The sequence below is a fragment of the Homarus americanus genome, unplaced genomic scaffold, assembly GCF_018991925.1.
Source record: "Homarus americanus isolate GMGI-L3 unplaced genomic scaffold, GMGI_Hamer_2.0 scaffold49198, whole genome shotgun sequence".
Lineage (NCBI taxonomy): Eukaryota > Metazoa > Arthropoda > Malacostraca > Decapoda > Nephropidae > Homarus > Homarus americanus.
Window position 1 is genome coordinate 367631 of NW_024741892.1, and position 20660 is coordinate 388290.

The following is a 20660-nucleotide window of genomic DNA, read 5'->3' on the forward strand; positions in this document are numbered from 1 at the left end:
ACAGGTAATCTTCCTAATGCACTAGACACACACAAACGTATACAACATAGGTTGCATGTCTGCTTAATTTCACACACACACACACACACACACACACACACACACACACACACACCTAACCACAAAATCTACCCATACACCCATTCACTTACCCATACAACCCCTTTTGTGACTGTAGTGCAGTGATTAATGTGACAGTTGCTAGCACTCCACAGTGTCCCTACAATTATGCCCATACTCCACGCACGTGGTACCGTAATAAAAGCTCATAGACCATAAGTAAATGTGGTCGAGTTTTGTCACTCCACCATGTCTGAGTCGACCTTATGAATACACTGCTGATCACTCTCTAGAACAGCAGCAGGGAGTGAGCGATGCAGTCAACAGCGAACTTGACCCTGGAGATGAAACCGACGCCATGGCGGGATTTCAAATAGTCCAATTCAAGAAGCAGAAGAATTACAGAGTGCAGAGAGGCAACGTGACCAACAATTGCCCTCTCTTTTCCTTTAAAGAGCACGCCTAGACTTCCCTGACGCCAGGGAGACCACTGACAAATATGCGTGGTTACATGAGGCAACAGCCAGACATCGGGGAGCTCAGTTTTCACTCAGAGTTCACACACAGGGATATGTTTTGCTGAAGAATGATCCAGACATCCTAATTGACCTTGTCAACAATGAACTACAGGGAATAACTATACAACACCCATCATTGACATCAAACAGGACTACCATAATAATCAAGACCTTGTAATGCTCGAACAAGATGAGAACATTACAAGGCCAAGGCGGCTCAGAGGCAAGAATGCAGTCATTGCTGATTGGATAGAATGTGAGGACCCAACCAGGACTCTCACTGTCTCTGGTGCTTACCGCTATCTAAAAGTAGACATCCAGCTCTGTCCTCTTGTTCAACGTTAATGCTGTACAACCCATGTTGTACTGCTTCCCCATTATACTTATGTTTTTCAATTCCACTGTAATTTATGTATATACTTATAATAAAAATAAAAATAAATAAATTAAAAAATAAATATTGAAGTGATAACCGTGGTAACATTATGAGATGTTCTTATTTCCACCATGCTATTGTACTATTGCAGATGGTACTAAATGTTACATAATACTTCCTTAAGGTAAATGGATAGTATATATCAGGTGCCTACAGGAGAGCTCAGGTTCTCAACTGGCTCAGCCATGTTAATATTTTTATTATTATCCACTCTGTATCTGTGTTTTTCTGGCTAAATAAACTGTTTCAATTGAATTGAATTGAATTAAATTCAATATCAGCCTCCAACCCAGAGATGTTACAATGTCAGCGATGGGGCCATGTGGCTCGTGTGTGCCCTTCTCAGAGACCGTGATATGGTTTCTGTGCACGACCACACACAACAAAGATCTGCAGAGAAGATTACTGCAGGTGAAACTGTTCAAAAACGATGCATCAACTGTAAGACTGATGGAGTCCCTACATGGCACTACAACTGCCCTCAAGCTCTCCCCCCCCCCAGCGACCAAACCCGCCACCAAGGCAGGTGTCAGGCAGCTCTACTGCTATAGGGGAGCCACCTAGGAACAACCCCTGGTTTACCGGCACCACCGCACCTAACCGACCGGCACCAGCTGTTAACAGCAGACCCATATGGAGCGACACAGACGCAGAGCCGCATCAGGAAGTTACCAACGCTCCCACTGAAAACACAAGCAACGTAGTGAATACTGCCATGGAAAATGACACACAACAGCTGAAAGATCAACTGGCAAAACAAAATGAAGTGATCAAAGACTTTTGCGAAACAATAAAGGGACTGAGCACAGTGATTTTACAGCAATACAATAATTGTAATAGAAAGGATTATCCTGAAATGACAGAGCCAGATGTGGGAACTCAAGATGCACCAGGAACTTGCGTCCAAGCAGAGGAAAACAGTGATACTGGTAACAGTTTTACTGGTGCCACTGTGCACTTAGTCAGTGAAGATGAACAAACACAAACAGAAAATAGTGGCGATGTAGACAGTGACCAAAGTGTGATAATACTGTATCTCCCACTGAAATACAACAACTGGTGAGCAGTACATGCTCCAGATTTGTTTCAAAAGGTTAAAAGGCCTACTGTCTGCCGAAGGAACATGGAAAAACCGCAATATTATACAATGTCTTCTTCTTTCCAAATATAGTTCATAATGGCCAGTGTTAATACCAGACAAAGATACACAGAGGTGAAGGTGATGAGTTGGAACATCTCATCCATCAGTAAAAGATACCTGACCGACACCACAAAGTTGAGACTTAGGACATCGATATAGTGTCTGCAGAAATGTCTCACACCTAATGGTAAGACCCACCCAGTCTGCCTAGTTATGTGTATTATGATCCTAGTTTTTACTCACACATGTTTGATGTATGTTAAGAAGTCATTACCGCATGTACCTCTTGTATCCAAAAAAGACTACCAATGTTTAGTACCGTGGGAACACTATCCACCTGGGCAACTCCACACTCAACGTGCTAAACGTCTATGCTCCCTCAGATCAACTTCACTACACATATCTCCCAGACTTCGTATATACTGAACCCAGTGTCCTAATTGGTACTAGACACTAGAAATTAGATGACCCCACCACTAACAGGGAGGTACTACCACCTGGGAAGATATTGGAAGCATAATGTGTTGTCTAATGGTAGATCCTGCTGCCATATGGCATCACGAAAATTGTGACCAGTCCCAGGTTGCCGATCTGACTTTCTGCCACATTTACACACAATTGCAGGGTTTCAATTGTTTCTCTTACTTTATGGTTCTTTATTATTATTATTATTATTATTATTATTATTATTATTATTATTATTATTATTATTACCAGTGTTGTTTTTATTAATATTATTGTTATTATTATTATTATTATTATTATTATTATTATTATTATTATTATTATTATTATTATTATTATTATTATTATTTAATTTTAAATTTTATTTACGATGAACTAATTATTATTATTATTATTGTTATTATTATTACACCCCCCTCCCCCAGCTCCGATATGGATCAGTGACCTGTGTCCGGGTAGGCTAATCCTGTAAAAAAAAAAAAAAAACACCAAGAGCATGAAGATGTTCAAATCATTGGTGATTGATGGGCTCTAGACAAGTGTATTGGCTTTAATCTGTCATACACAACTCATAGCTCTGATGTAGTCACTGATCTTATGTCTGATCACAACCCAATACAAGATAGTATACATTTAGCCAATGCCAACCCCACTGGTGAAAAACTTAACAGGTGTACACTCACAGTCAAGCAAGAACATGAAAACCAGTTCATAGACTTCATCTATGACTGGTACAAAGATTACAAGCCTGACAATTACCAGTCTCCATGACGATCTTTTAGCTAGGACTTACACACTCTCCCCAGTAATGCCTCCACCAAAAAGGGGAGCAAACGTAGTCAGCATAACAGGAACAGACCACAGCAGTGTTATGATGACCCCAGACTGAAAGAACTTCAGTCTATAGCCAGAACACCTCAAATGCACAAACTGTTTCAAGCTTCCCTCGCTGTTGTCCGGGAACGCGTGAATGAACTTAGACAAAATGCATGGGAAAAATATGTCAACAGCCTAAACCAACACACTTCCCTCAGCAAAGCCTGGAGCGACATGAACACAATCAGGGGTAAAAACGATAGACACGTCTCCCATCCATACCCGCTGCAAAACTCGGGTGAGCTAATAACAAAGTGGGCTCATGTGTCTAGCTATGACATGTTACCACCTAGGACTCAAGAGTTCCTTGGTGCGAAGTCTGTAGAGAGAAGTAATCTTATTAATTTTACGCTGGGCAAACAGCACGATGAGTGTGGTGTTCCATACACTGAGTGGGAGCTTGACGCCGCCCTCGCCAGGGGTAGGTCGACTGCCCCTGAAGAGGATAGAGTCACCTTCAATATCGTCAGACTGCTACCCACATCATGGACCAGCAGTATTGTTGTACCAATGCCAAAGCCGGGACAGCCTGATGCCTTTCGCCCCATATCACTAACCAGCTGCCTTTGCAACACCTTTGAGAGGATGGTTTTGGTAGACTCAGATACAGAATCAGAGAACACGTGTCCCCTAACATAAATGGCTTCACCCATGGTAAAAGTGTACACAATTGTATTACCATATTCCTAACTGTGCATGGGGGTGAAAGACAAAAATACACCACATTTCTTGACCTGAAAGCTGCATTGATATTGCCAACAGGCAACTTATATCTTATGAACTAGCCAAAATGGATATAGGAGGTCGGCTGTTACACTGGATAAGTGGTTACCTCACTACAGAAAAACTGTTGCATTGTTTCAGGTGGAGTACTTAATCCCACTGTGTTCAATGTTCTTATAAACACATTATTAAAGTCAGTCCCAGACAGTCTCAGCAATATTACTGTCAGCTATGCAGATGACATTTGTATACATACTAAAACTCCTCGTGAAATGCAAACCACCCTGAACCATGTGAAAATCTTGGCCTCATCATCTCCACTGAGAAAACTAAAATATTCAACAAACAAGCTGGTAACAGCAAACGAGGACCTTCAAATCTTAAGAGAAGTAACAACACTATTGACTATGCTTCTTCTTTTAAATATCTCGGTGTCCCTATCCCCTGTACCTCACCTGCCATACAACGGCTAACGCGCTAATGTACTGATAGGTTAAAACCCCTTAAATATGTAGCGGGGTACAACCCACATTATGGCGTTAATATCGCAATTGTGTAAACAGTGTACCTAGGCTATATAAGATCTCTGATAGATTACCACGCATCAGCCCTGGTCCATCGTGACGGGAAAGGCATTGACAAGCTCGAATAAATGCAAAATAAAACCCTTAGAATTATTTTAGGCTGTCCCATGAGCACTAAAGTACTTGATATGAGGAAAGAACTTGGTATACCCAGTATCAAAGATAGAATAATTGAAGTCAACCTTTTGATAGCCATGAGGCTTGGTGATCCTGAAAACATTGTTTCCTTAAAATTGCTCGAATGTGTGAGCCATGGGATTGGTGAATCTAAATGGATTCAAACTACAGCTACACATACATTATATATGAAGAAGTTTGGACTAGACCATCTGTACAAAGCTGAGACACAGCAGCGCTTCCTGTCACCCTGGCGGACAGTTCCCTTCGATATAACAACACCCACGTACCCGCCTGAACGACTGACCACACGTAATCCTTATCTCCACAACACTGCCAAAGTGAGAGCTCTTGACCACATATATAACTTGCAGACTGGAAATAACATCACACAGACCATCTACATTGACGGCTCTCTTAACACTGTCTGTGGGGGGCTGAAAGTGCTGTCATTGTGACTAAGCCTAACAGAAATGTAATAGAGAAAGGAAGTAGATTTAGCAACTGGGCATCCGCTCTACAAACTGAACTATTTGCCATACTCACAGCCTGAAACTTGTTGAAGACACCGCCACTGACAGTCTCATCATCACTGACTCCTTATCCTCTCTACTTGCTCTTGATACCCTAAACTCAGATTGTCACCCGCTTCTCTCTGAAGCCAGACACAAGCATATGTGTCTTGTTGACGGGGCTATGACGATCAAGCAGTTGTGGATCTCCTCTTACATAGGCACTAGTGAACATGATAGAGTTGATGCTTAAGCTAAACTCGCGTCCAACAATGACAGTGTTGAGTACAATCTAGAACTGTCAAACAGAACCTTAAAAACTGAATCAGAAAGAGGTTTATGATGAATGTGAAGCCAGTAGACAAGTGCAAACAGGCACTAGCCAATCCATTGTTTGCAATGATGAGATGTATCAAATAAAACATGTATATGAAGCAAGTAACGGGATCACTAGATTACAAGATGTTGTAACCGCTAGACGAAGGTTCGGATATAAGTACCTCTGGCAGCATGCCCCTCAGGAAGATGTGAACAAAACTAAATGTAAAGTGTGTGGCCAGACATATGGCTACACACTCCAACACTACGTCTTGCTGTGAAAAAATAGAACTTTATAAAGATAGATCCAAGCAAACTGTGTATGCAATGGCACAGCACTTTATCTCTGATGACAAGATAGCTGATGTACTAAGGCTGTATCCACACTTCGCATCCAGTACCAAATCAAAATTCTATGTACCGACTTAAACAAACAATATACTGGAAATACTCTGTAACATTCATTGCCATAATATCAAACTCACTGGGGTCTGATAAACACCCTTTGTGGCCTATACTCTGTAATCCTTTTTGCGCTACCGCTCACAGGATGAGTATGGGGTGCACAATAAACTAGCTGATGTCCGTGTCAAAATTCAATTCCCCCCTCCCCCCCACACACACTACTAAGAAAAGGCCACATCACGGTGTTATCCTCCACTGGTATTTAAGGTGGGCCAAAAAACAGTTCCTCACCTGCCTGAGTGGCCAGGTGTCACTGGAGGAATTCACCAATTATCACAGGTAGCGGGAGAAACTGTGGGTAAGGGAAGACGGGAAAGAGAAGATATTGAAATGGTGAAACAGAGGAAAGAAATACTGAGGCGAAGAAGAGGAGGGCACACACACACACACACACACACACACACACACACACACACACACTCACATAAATATTCACCCCTTCAGCACAACTCCTCATTTTAATTTATTATTTATTATAACACACGAAATGAAGATTCAGACATCTGGCTCCCATATGTTACGATAAGAGTGTTACTCCTACACTGTACCATCACTGACACCCATGACAAGTACGTATGTTATTATGCACGTGTCCACCTAAATGGGCTGGGGAAGAGTCAATTAATTGCACGCAGCCTCATCGAGCGAGTATTATCGTACGTCAGGAAGTACAGTCGACTAACAGCCAATGGAATAGCGCACTCCAACTGCCGGGGTTCGCCAGGTGAAGTTGTTGTACGGCCGAAGAAAAGGAAAAACAACATAATGGGAAGTTGGTACCCAGCAATTTCGTTAATGACAGGCCAGGGAATTTGATTATGCCCGATAATTTTCTTTGAATAATGTTTCGTCTGTGAGCAGATGTTGAGCTGTACAGCACATCACCGGATGAGAACGAGACACTTGAATACAATACAGTACAGAAATAAAGAGAGAGAGAGAGAGAGAGAGAGAGAGAGAGAGAGAGAGAGAGAGAGAGCCATTCAATCATTCACGGTCACCAAAGAAAACGAAGACATCGCTCTGGTAATGTTTACAAGGTGGCAACGACAGGGTGGTGGTGAGGGGGGAAGAGGGGGGGTTTGTCAGGGACGGGTTATGTGGTGGTTTGGGGTGATAGAGGGGGGGGGGTGTTGCCATCCGTCAGCTGGGGAGTCATTTCCTCCCGCATCACGCAGAAAAATGTCGTGTGGCTGTCACCCAGGCAGACGAGAAACTCACTCCCCACTAAAGAACTGCTGACTGCTCGATACAAATCCACTTTTTATGAGAGCGAGAGAAAAGAAAAAGAGAAGCGTTCGGATTTAGTTTCATTGGTGTGTGTGTGTGTGTGTGTGTGTGTGTGTGTGTGTGTGAGAGAGATCAGCAATACCCCTCATAAATTCCACTTACCATACCCCCGAAAAATACTCTCCACCATCTCTACCCAAACAGCAAACTCGACCCGTTAAGGATTCTGTTGGACACAAAAATAAACTCGATTCCTGTAGCACTCTATCAGACTATTAACACGACTTCTGAAGGACTAGCATACCCAAAGGGCAAAGCAAACTCGACTCACTCTCTCTCTCTATAGCCTCTGTCAAACACCAAGACCCAACTTGCATCTGAAGGACTCTGTAGGACTCGGTAAACCTGTGTGAGAGGAACGTAAAGCGGTACTTGTCGGAGGCGCCGTTAGCTCCTTCACATCCCCTAACTTGAAACAGATGTTTACCTCAGACGACCCGCACTGCCACTTGCAACATGCCCGAGTGTGTTTGTCTTGTGTTGGAAGTGTCTGGGTGTGACAGTGGATGGTGCCTGTGTTTGTTTGAGTGTGTGTGTATGTGTGTGGTGCCCAGGGAATGTGTAACGCACACGTGACTGTGGGCGCTCCACTCCCTCATGTCACATCCTGCCCTACCCACCTCCTCCAACGCCTTGATTGTTGTCTGTTGTCACACACACACACACACACACGCACACACGAGAATATTATATACACATATCCTGGCATACAAACAGAACTTACACACACACACACACACACACACACACACACACACTTCTACTATACGGTATCATAAGAAAATTAATCCCAGTAATACCATCTCTCCAGACCTCTATAATCCCATTAGCATTAACTGAACACGCGGAATTCCTACCCAGGCACCTTGGTAACCCTCTCACTCCTCCATCATCAATCGCAAATTAATCTCCTTGTCCAGGCCGGATTACTGACGTTTGAGTCTTAAATCCGTCTAATCTGATTAATTACTAGTGACCCTTCAGAGTGGTTATGTAATTATTAGATGTAATTAACAGCAGGTCGTTATGTGTATGTGTGTGTGTGTGTGTGTGTGGGGAACAAAAAAAAATATATTGACGGGTTCACGTGATACGACGCAGAATATTAGTAAATAAATTAATAATGTCTGAACGAATTTTTGTTTTTGTTTTATCTTTTCAAGGCAAAACAAAATATATTGTTTCGCCTGAGGAGACCTTAGCAGGATCGAAACGTAAATACCCGTTTTGTGTTTACGACCAGAACAAGGACGTCGGCATCAGAGTTCAAGTTTTTGTTATTTTGTCAGATTCTCAAGAAAAAAAATCACAGCGAGACTTACCTGTAACCACGCCTGAATAAAAATTAACCTTCTGATCTAATAATAGTCCTGCTTCTCGTTCCTTCAATAGCTAATTTAATTTTAAACATAAAGTTAATTGAATCAATAGAATTATTTTTCCCTGTTACAGAAATTAATATATTAAATTTGTCTCCTTTCATTCTTCATATATTTTATATGTCCTACATTCACCCAATTTATCTCACACAGACATTCTCGTCATAGTTCAATATTAACCATGTCTTCTTGTCGTCTCTCCTCCAGGATATCCCAGGAGCCAGCCAACATCGGGAGGCGGAGAAGGCGGGTTACCTGACGAAGCTGAGCGGCAGGAGCTTCCCTTACATCCCTCAGTGGAAGCGTAGGTACTGCGTCCTGGCCAAGGGAAGACTCTACTACTACGAGAGAGAAGACAGCAAGGCGGGAGAGAAGACAAACGGTGTCATCAACCTCGAGTATTTTGACCACGTGGCAGAAGCGGGGCCAAAAGACTGCAAGAAGGCCACCAATGTCTTCATCATCACCTCACAAGACCGGAGCTTCTTTGATCCCGTGAGTTGAAAGTTTGGATTGCTTTGTAAAGTTGTGGTAGTAGATGAAGGGTAGATGGGCGTCATAAATATATGGTAGATGTGTTTCATAAATTGATGAGTATAAGGGCGTCAAGAGTAGACGTGTAGATAGATTTGGTGTTTGGAACAATATGAAATTATCATTGCTAAACTCTCTCTCTCATTTTATTTTCACCTACTGAGTAGAAAACTTCCCTCCAACTATTCAGGACCTAAGGAGACAATCAACCCTACAGGAAGACACCTATATGGAGGTGTTCCTGGGATTTATGTCTCAGAGGACCAGTTGTCTCATATCTAAATTGTAATGCTTCTTAGCATGACCTGCAGATTAGCCCCCAGCTTAGTTCACCTGATGATTAAACACACTAGTGACTAGCGCTACCTGGGGGTGGGGGGTTAGGTTAGGTTTGGTTAGATTATGTTATGTAGTGTTATTATGTTATGTTTTGATATGCTAGGTTAGCATTGGGGTGGTTAATCCCAAGGTGAAATAAGTTGGGGTGACTAATCTTTTGGTGATCATTTTGTTATCTTCGGAGAAGGAATCATGTATGTTAATTGATTTGCGGATCGTATTCAGGGGTAATTGTTAGCCAGTGCAGTTGGCGAGTTGTCCGGTCTTCTCGGACTATTCCTTGACACTGGGTCATGCAACTCGTTAACTTAGGGTGTGGTTGTTGGGTTGGCGACAGCTACTACACCTCAAACAAATTCACGCCAAGGTGGCCCTTGGGCCGGCCATCCTCGTTACACGAGGGGCATCCATTATTATTATTATTATTATTATTATTATTATTATTATTAATGTATGTATGTATGCATGTGTATGTGTATGTATGTATGTATGTACGTATATATGTATGTTTGTATGTATGTTAGTACAGTATATCCGTAGTATAAACCAATAATATTCAGGACATTTTGAACTCAAATCAAACTTCATTATCGACTACACTTTATTTCAAGTATTAAAACAAGCATAATTCCATCCTTTTCGTCTTTAAATCAAATTACATCAACTTCAAAGTACAATGAAAATAAATAAGAGAGTGACTGTCTCTATTCATAAAATATCGTATGATGTTTATTTTTACCCTTAAGTGGGGACGAGAAAACGCATTTACTTACGGTAGAGTGTCAGTGAACTTTTGACGACATTGTGGCTTTTTACTCGTATCTTTCCGTCATTAAGTGAACTTAGATTCCGACAGGCTCATGGGCTCGATTACCTCTTTACTGTAGACGTAAGAAACCACATAACTATCCGACATAAACAATTGGAAAATGTTGGCTGAAAATATGGCATCGAAATTGAACTAAGACTCGACGTTTGCTAGATATAAAAGTAAATGAGAAAAGTTAAGGGTGAATATTCAATTTGTTAACCTTAAAGACTCAGTGTCGCCTTCTCCTTCTCAAAGCTAACTCACTCTTACACTTGTAAATTTTCTCTTGATTAATGGATAATCTCATCTCCTATCTCTCTCCCCTGTTAAAATTCGAAGATATTAACACCTACTGCTGTGCCCTCTTTGTTTATAAATCTATCAATCACTTGCTTGACAATAACTATTTCCAGCTCCGGAATAATCAGAGATACAGCTTAAGGCACCCAGAGCTACTAAGACCACCCCTTATGCTCTCCTCTCAGTCCCAGACCTCCATGGTGTGAAGGTGTGGAACAACTTACCCCCACCCATCCGAGCAAAGACTACGCTCCCTTCCTTTAAATATCTATTGTCTAAGTATTAATATTTCTTGTAATACCTACTATATTTACAGTACCTGCTTTTATTGTACCATCAAAACCGTTTTATCGGAAATTATCATGTAAATAGATAAGAAATTACCATAGCAATAAATATATTTGCCAACTAGACATAATCCTGACAGCTCTGTCCTCTTGTTCAACCTTAATGCTGTACAACCCATGTTGTACTGCTCCCTCATTATACTTATGTTTTTCAATTCCACTGTAATTTATGTATATACTTATAATATAAATATAAAAATAAATAATAAATAAATAAAATAAATAAATATTGAAGTGATAACCGTGGTAACATTCTGAGATGTTCTTATTACCACCATGCTATTGTACTATTCCATATGATACTAAATGTTACATAATACTTCCTTAAGATAAATGTATAGATCAGGTGCCTACAGGAGAGCTCAGGTTCTCAACTGGCTCAGCCTTGTTAATATTGTTATTATTATCCACTCTGTATCTGTGTTTTTCTGGCTAAATAAGCTGTTTCAATTCAATTCAATTCAATTATCTACTGGGCTGTGTCTCTGTCTCTTCTGGACTGTCTCCGTCTCTCTCTCTCCTGGGCCGTGTCTCTGTCTCTCCCGGGCCGTGTCTCTGTCTCTCCCGGGCAGTGTCTCTGTCTCTCCCGGGCAGTGTCTCTGTCTCTCCCGGGCCGTGTGTCTCTGTCTCTCCTGGGCCGTGTCTCTGTCTCTCCTGGGCCGTGTCTCTGTCTCTCCTGTCTCTGGGGCCGTGTCTCTGTGGGCCGTGTCTCTGTCTCTCCCGGGCCGTGTCTCTGTCTCTCCCGTTGTCTCCTGTCTCTGGCCCGTGTCTCTGTCTCCCCGGGCCGTGTCTGTCTCTGTCTCTCCCGGGCCGTGTCTCTGTCTCTCCTGGCCGTGTCTCTGTCTCCCCGTGGTCTGTGTCTCTGTCTCTCCTGTTCTGTCTCTGTCTCTGTCTCTCCCGGGCCGTGTCTCTGTCTCTGGGCCGTGTCTCTGTCTCTCCCGGGCCGTGTCTCTGTCTCTCCCGGGCAGTGTCTCTGTCTCTCCCGGGCAGTGTCTCTGTCTCTCCCGGGCCGTGTCTCTGTCTCTCCTGGGCCGTGTCTCTGTCTCTCTCATCGTCAGTATGTAAGGCTTTGACTTTGATATTTCTTTAAATCTAATATTGCTCACGACAATTATACATCACTTTGTCCATTGTATCGAAGAGCAAAGTCTTAGTTCATTGATGATGATGATGATTAATGAATGATGATGATGATGATGGTGATGATGATGATTAATGATTGATGATGATGATGATGATGATGATGATGATGATGATGAATGATGATGATGATTATAATAATAATAATAATAAGCTAAATTACACATAAGAAGAGCACAAACAATATCACGACTATAAGCAATTACAATCTTCCTTATTAATTCACCCCAAAGCATCTCCATCTTCACTAATTACCCTAATTATTCACAGCCATTACCAGTGTCGATGATTTCATGAGCGACTCGGTAATTAAGCAATACAGGAGCCTCTGAATCGCTTTTTAAAGGGTCATAGGGAGAGATGGAGCTCAAGGGGGCAGCCCGAGAGGTCTTCATTTTGATGGGTCTCGTGTGTATGTGTGTGTGTGTGCGTGTGTGTGTGTGTGTGGTTTATTTCATCACTATTAATATCTCACAACCTATGAAGAAAAAAGCTACGATAATGAAGGAGGAGGAGAAGGGAGGGGAAGGAGGAGGCAGGACAATATGCGAAGAAAAATTGGAGATGAAACAGGGAAAAAATACAAAGGTCACTGAAAGGGGTATTGAAGGCAAGCAGAATAGGGAGAAAAATTGTACAGGTGATTAGAAGATCAAAAGAACACGGGGAAGTCTAGGGGAAAAACGACGCGGGGAAAAAAGGTCAGATTAAGACTCGGCTGTAATGGTTTCATTAGTGTGAGGTGGGAGGGAGAGAGGGAAGAAATTAGTGTGGTAGAGGAGTATTGAGAGAGAGAGAGAGAGAGAGAGAGAGAGAGAGAGAGAGAGGTGTATGTAATAATAATAATAATAATAATAATAATAATAATAATAATAATAATAATAATAATAATAATAATAAAAAAAAAAATAATAATAATAATAAATAATAAATAATAAAAATAATAATAATAATAATAATAATAATAATAATAAATAATAAAAATAATAATAATAATAATAATAATAATAATAATAATAATAATAATAATAATAATAATAATAAACGATTTATTGAAAGAGCATGTCAGTCAAAAAGCTGAAAATATACAGTTACATAATTGGGGAATTGGTCACTAGAATGACAAATAATATACAAGTAACATAAGTGATACAAGTATGATATATAATAACACGGTGGGGAGAAGGTTATACTACAGGGGATTTCAACATAGTGACGGTGCAAAAAGTAAGATTGGCTGGGAGTGAACACACTGGTTGATTACGAGTTGTTGATTATTTTTACAATGGTTGGGACTGGGCTGTTCTTATAGTGATCAGTATGAGCTCGTATGGGCTGGATGCGGTTGTGGTGACGAACAACAATTCGCGAACGAGGGATCTCGGGTGTGTGTGTATGTGTGTGTGTGTGTGTGTGTGTGTGTGTGTGTGTGTGTGTGTGTGTGTATGTTGGCACCAATTCTCTTTTCCATTTTCTTGGCTGCGTTTCTTACTTGTGTCAGCGCCAATTTAGCCGGCGGGGTGGACATCGAGTACCGGATGAAGAGTCTTTTCAACATAAGACGACTCCTGGCAGGAACAAAGTTGTCGGCAGCTTCCATTACTGAACTTCAGTATGCAGACGACCTCACTCTTGTTGCTCACACCGAACACGACCTACAGGAGATCCTGAACACCTACGCAGATGCGTATGCGCACTTCGGCCTTGCGGTGAATGTACGTAAGACTCATATTCTCTTTCAGCCTGCCCCTGGCTCAGCCACACCTCCACCATCCATCCAGCTTAACGGTACTACCCTCTCTAATGTTACCCACTTTCTGTATCTCGGCTCCCACCTGTCCACCACCACGGACATCGATGAAGAGATTCAGCATCGGATCAGATGTGCATCTCAAGCCTTTGGCAGACTCCGCAACCGTGTCTTCAGCTGTAGGGAGCTGAAATTATCGATAAAGTTACACGTGCAGTATATCGAGCAGTGGTCCTTCCCACCCTGCTATATGGCAGCGAGAGATGGGTTACATGCAGGAGGCACCCTAAAGCACTTGAAAACTTTCACCAACGTAGTCTAGGTTCCTTCCTCCGAGTTCGTTAGGAAGACACCAACTGTAGGAGCATCGATGCTACCATTATCCATGAACAACTACGTTGGACTGGCCATGTTACCCGCATGGACGACAGTAGACTGCCAAAGCAGCTACTTTACAGTCACCTAACGAATAGTAAAAGTAACGCTGGTGGGCAACTGAAAAGGTATAAGGATAGTCTTAAACAAACGTGAAAAAGTGCCAAATCGACCCCCTCACCTGGGAGTCGATTACTCCACATCGTAACGCCTGGAGGAGCACCACACGAGAAGGTGTCAATGCTTTCGAGTTAGCCCGATTGCAAACCGAGGCAGACAAACGCCAACGCCGGAAAGACGCTGCCACCGCCCCTCCTGCAGTCGATGTAGTCCTCCACATGTGCAACATCTGTGAACAACTCTGCTGGTCCCGTATCGGCCTCTTTAGTCACCTCAAAACTCACCAATGAAGGTGACATCCCTAATAAATCATATCTTTGTATCATAGCTGGATGATCGTCATACTCGATTCCGAGTGACAGCAAAGTAGTAGTAGTAGTAGTAGTGTGGTTTGTGCGTTTGTTAAGCTCAAGCTTATTGAAAGTCGATTAATGGTAATAAAGGTGATCAGATCCTTAACCTATCCTAACCTAACCTAACCTTACCTGGCCTAACCTAACCTAACCTAAATTAACCTAAGCTAACTTAACCTAACCTAACGTAACCTAACTGAACCTGAACTAACCTTAAACTGATACTTGTAATATTCATTACCGAGTCACAAAGGAAAGGTTATAGTTGTTTTTGTTCATTTATGGAGTTTGTTTTAGTGTTTACATTATATATCGTGAATGCGTCAGTTAGTCAGTGTTGATGCTCGTGTTCCACTTCTAAGAACGAGACCAGAGATTACAACCGTCCCACTGGTTTCCTTTTGCCAGTAATAGAGTCGGTGTTATATGCTGTTGTCTTCACTCTCACACACCTGATTCTCAAACTCATTTCTAACTCAGAATAAAACCCGCCGCTAGTTATGGTAGTCTCAGTGCAGTTTTGACGTCATTTTTGTCTTTAATCCTCAGCTGTGGTTAAAGTGAACCAGCTACACAAGCTCTCACATCTCTATCCGGGAGGGGAATCAGGGCTCCCTCAACGATCATAATTGTGTGTCCGTGTGTGGTTCTCTGACTCTTCAAAGGAGTTGAGTTATGGACCAATGTTTCTGACTTCGACAGAGAGTCATATTAACTTTCATGAAATTTATAATGAACTTTGATGGTAAAGTATGTGTGTGTGTGTGTGTGTGTGTGTGTGTGTGTGTGTGTGTGTGTGTGTGTGTGTGTGTGTGTGTGTGTGTGTGTGTGTCTGTGTGTGTGTGTCTGTACCAAGGTGATGATGAGGAAGCTTTGATCTCTCTCCGTCTCTCTCTCTTTCTCTTAGCATCATTATCCCTCCTCCCCCCCTCTCTCACACCCTCTTTTCCATTCTCTCCCTCTCCTTTCACAGTTCCTCCCCTCACCATCTCCTCATCCACCACCTCACACTCTCCACCTCACCTCTCACCTTACAACAATAAGGATCATGTCTATAAAGATGTCCGGGTTAATTAGTGATACCTGATCATTTTTCTCCCTCGTTTATTTCCCCTATTTTATCCCTCGTTTATTTTTCCCCTATTCTTATTCCCTCATTTAATTTCCCCTTTATCTTTCCTCTTTTCTTTCCCCCCATTTACTCTCTTTTATTTTCCTCCCTTTCTCTTATCCTCGTTTATTTCCTCTTTTCTCTCCCGTCTCTTTCTTTTGCTGTTCCTTGACTGGTGATCTTTCAAGAGGTCTGATAATTTCTTTAAGCAGATAAAGATATTAAATGAAGAATAAGAATAATAAGAAAGGATGAATAGTGGCAGAACAAAATAACATTAAGTAAAAGAACAAGAATATGAAAGAAGGGAAGAAGAAAATACCCACATAATGGAAGAGAGAGAATGTAAACATAGTGGCATAAGAAAGGGATAATGAAGAATAAGAAGTAGAGGAGATGATAAATATAAGGCTAGAAGTGTTGTTGTTGTTGTTGTTGTTTATTTTGAGGGAGAGATAATAAAGAAAACTTCCCTGGTGTACGTCTTACGAACTAAATTCCTACGTTGTGTGTTTCTTTGCGATTCTGAAAGACGACTGAAAGACAAAAACACTTGCAGAGACCCGCACACTTGCCGGGATGACGTCTGATGTTGCTGAATTATTTCGATTTGGTTCAATATGATATTAGAAAAAATCCTTTGTGGTTTAAATTGATTTCTGGGATCACCTGAACATTAGACATCTCAGCTTATGTCCTCTGAAGATTAGACACACCAACTTATTTCGCGTGAAGACTAATTAACCTATTTCTAATATAACTTAATCTAATCCCCAGCGAGCGTTTGGGTGTCTAATCTTCAGATAAAATAAACTGTGGTGGTTAATCTTTAGGTGGAATAAGGTGGAATATCTTATTTTCAGGTGGTCTAATTTTTGCAATTTTCGGTGTAATTTCCGGAGGATATCACAACAGTGTTTGGACCAATTCGATAGAAACTGGGTAGACATAGCAGCTGTAACCAATTTATAACGTTATATTGGGTAGCACATCAATTAAGCCTCACTTCTATTGGGTCCTATCTTACCATAACCTTATTTAACATTACCTAAACCTTCTCCTTTCCCTCCCACACACAGTCAGAATATGTGTGTGTGTGTGTGTGTGTTCTCCTGTTTTTATTCTGAAAAACGCCATGCTTGTCCTTTGTGTTTACATATTTGCATTAGTTAGTGGCTGAGTGAGAGTGCCGGCAACATCACACCCATGCTAATGTCTGCCTTTGTAATGCATAGGTCCTTTTGCAATCATGTTTCGGGAAAATAAACGCGATACATTCTTACATCAATTGGTAGCCACGAATGTGTGTGTGTGTGTGTGTGTGTGTGTAGAGAGAACACATGTTAATACAGTAAATACCTTTGCGCTGCGTGAATCCCTCAGTCCCTTGATCCCGTAATCCTAATGTATTTGTGTAAGGCAATTTGGCCTGCCGAGCATCTTACACTAGTGATCGTGTCTATTGGCACATTTAGGCGAGCCGAAACGATTGGAATGTCATGGTAATTAGAGATGCTGGATTTAGAGGTCTCAATGATTCGTTTGTCTAATCCTAACCAGAAGAATTAAGTACTGAACGACGTCGTGTACTCCTCCATCACTGAGTTATTTTTTTTATTTATTAGTCAATTATTTTAGCAAGCAAGCAAGCAAACAAGTAAGCAAGCAAGTTTGAACCATTGATTTGAAGGCATCAAGCAAGACTCTCCGATATTAGTCTCGGGTCTAGCTAAGCGGAGGTGCGTGGGTAGAGGAGGAAGGTCGGTCAATATACCGAGAAGTTATGATTTATTATCCCCAGACGGTCTCTCTTCCGTCCTTCTTCCTCCACCTTCTTCTTCCTATTACTCCGTTCTCTTAATCCTCTTTCTCCTCCTTCGTTCTCTTTTTCCCCGTTCCATTCTTCTTCATTTTCTTCCCGCCCCATCATCTTTCTCTCCTTCTTCCTCTTTCCTTCCTTATCCTCTCTCTCTCTCCTCTTCCTCCTTTTCCTCCTCTTCCGCTACACCCTCTCCCTTTTCCTCATTCTTTCCCTCGGCTTGGTTTCTCTTTTCTCCTCCGTTTCTCCTTCTCTTTCCCGCCTTGCTTCTCTTTCTCTTTCCCGCCTTGCTTCCCCCTATCTTTCTTTCTCCTTCACCTCGCCCTTTCTCTCTCTACCTCCTCCTGTTGCTCCTTCTCTTCCCCACCTCGCCCCCTCTCTCTCTTCCTCCTTCTGTTGCTCCTTCTCTTCCCCACCTCGTCTCCCGTCTCCCTTCCTTCTCCTCCACCTCTTCTCCCTCCCCCTCATTCACTCTGCTGCCTGGACGTGGCTTCCAGACCCCAATGAACCTTCACTTAATTCTTAATTCACAAACATTTCGTCTTGAGAAAACGTCGTCTCGTGGAACTTAATTCAGTGTCGCTTGATGTTAATATGATGTTTTGGCATAATTTACCGCTAAGAGGTTTAATTCATTTTGTTTTACATTATAACGATTGGTGTTTAATTATTTTTCTGTTTTTCTTCTAATTTTAAGATTGCAAATATTTGTTTTTTATTGATGTATATTCTCTATTTATTACACTGAAGAAAACGCCAATACGAAATTATTATCAATCAGTCTATACTCAGAACACCGTGACCTATAGTCCAGTCGTCTGACCTTAATTCCTGACCTATAAACGAGGAGACAAACAAGAAAATATAATTATATATTTGTTATTAATTCATTTAATTTATCATGAATTATTATCATTCCACTCTTTAATGTCCGGTTTAGTTATTATCTGTTCTACCTATAACACTACTTCTTTGTTTGTGTTAATAAATTTATCGCCTCCAAATTTATTGTTCCGTGTTACAAGTCACAAATTTGTGTCGAGGTTAATTGTTACTTATTCGTGCTTGTCTCTATTTTATTCTGGTTAGGCTCTTACCCAAACATTTACTGCAGAAGAATTAGTATTTAGGAGGCTACAGAATTGTTCAGTGGCAAACTAATGTGCACTAAAAGTATTTGGAATGGGTTAGTGCGTGTATGAGAGAGAGAGAGAGAGAGAGAGAGAGAGAGAGAGAGAGAGAGAGAGAGAGAGAGAGACTAACTAATCATTATTTACTCTAGGGGCGCCAGTTACCACCAATTACCATGATAACAAGGCTTAACTCTCTACACCAAACAACTTAAAAATATTCAGATATAACATGTTAATACTCTCATAATAAAAAATAAATAAAAATAAATACACAGACTGGTAACCGAAACATTCCACCCTGGGAGGTCAAGTACAATACGAAGTGGCAGTATTTTTCATATCTCCGTCATACAGGAAACTCTCAATTAAGTTTCTTGTTATTCTTCGTAAACATTTCAAATCACATGTTTTCAGAACAGTCTTTGTACTCAATTGTGACGGTGGTAGTAGCGTGTGTGTGTGTGTGTGTGTGTGTGTGTGTGTGTGTGTGTGTGTGCCGGTGGTGATAGTGGTGCGGTGGTTGTGGTGGTAAGTAGCTGTAGTAATATAATTTGTGGTAGTGGTGGTGGTGGCTTGTAACTGGTAGTAATTGTGGTGGTGACAAAGGGTGTTAGTAGTGGTGGTAGTGGTAAGTGGTAATGATGACCACTTACCACTTAACCCCAGCAGAAAAGTCATTTCTTGCATTACCACCGAGACTGGAAGGAATGGGAATGACCAATACAGAGGAGCTTGCTGCCACCGAACATCAGAACTCAGCCAAGCTCACGGCAGCTTTACTGAGCACATAATAGCTCAGAATGCAACAAGTGAGGTGGATACCAACGAATTAAACAAGATTCGACGGTCCATTACGACAGAGTGACAGCACACCCAAAGTGATAAACTGCAACAACTGATGCAGCAATTGCCTGAGAACTTGAAGAAAACAAAAGTAGCTATAGTGGTCTCCTCGAACTGGGTAACAACGTTACCGATAAGGGCAAAAGGTTTCAGCCTTAATAAACAAAAATTCACGGATGCCATTGCTCTAAGGTACGGTTGGCCAGTAGAAGGTTTGCCCTTCCAATGCGTGTGTGGTTCATCCTACGACTTTGATCACACCATGGTATGCAAGAAGGGGGGCTTCGTATGCATGAGGCATGACGAAGTAAGGGATCTCACAGCAAATTTACTGAAGGAAATCTGCCACGACGTCATGGTGGAACTGACCTTCCTTCCATTGGACGATGAGAGCCTCCACCACAGGACTTCCAACACATCTAACGAAGCCTGTGTGGACGTCAGCGTTCGAAGATTCTGGACGCGGGGACAGCGAGCCTTCTTTGATGACAGGATATTCGACCCCATGGCCCCATGTCACCATAACTTGTCTCTTGAGGCTGCACACAAGAGGAACGAGAACAAAATTAGGGCGTATACGTAGAGAATTCAGAATGTGAATCAGGGCAGCTTCACTCCTCTGGTGTTCACATCCTCCGGCGGGATGGGATCAAGTGGAAGACGCTTCTATGCAAGATTGGTGGAGGTGCTGTCTGAGCAGAAGCAGCAGCCAGAAGCCACGTTGCAGCCTGGTTGAGATGTCGACTGTCCTTCTCTCTGCTTAGGTCTGCTTTGCTTTGCCTGAGGGGAACGAGATCTTCT

General features: G+C 41.9%; 1 protein-coding gene across 4 annotated transcripts in view; it reads left to right on the forward strand.

Moving 5' to 3' along the window:
* Window positions 1-20660, forward strand: part of LOC121876055 — a 131349-nt gene that overhangs the window by 77721 nt on the left and 32968 nt on the right. For all 4 annotated transcript variants that reach the window (XM_042380937.1, XM_042380938.1, XM_042380936.1 and 1 more), the window contains exon 3: window positions 9092-9379. In XM_042380937.1, coding sequence (XP_042236871.1) covers window positions 9092-9379 — 288 coding nt within the window. The remainder of the gene's footprint in view (window positions 1-9091; window positions 9380-20660) is intronic.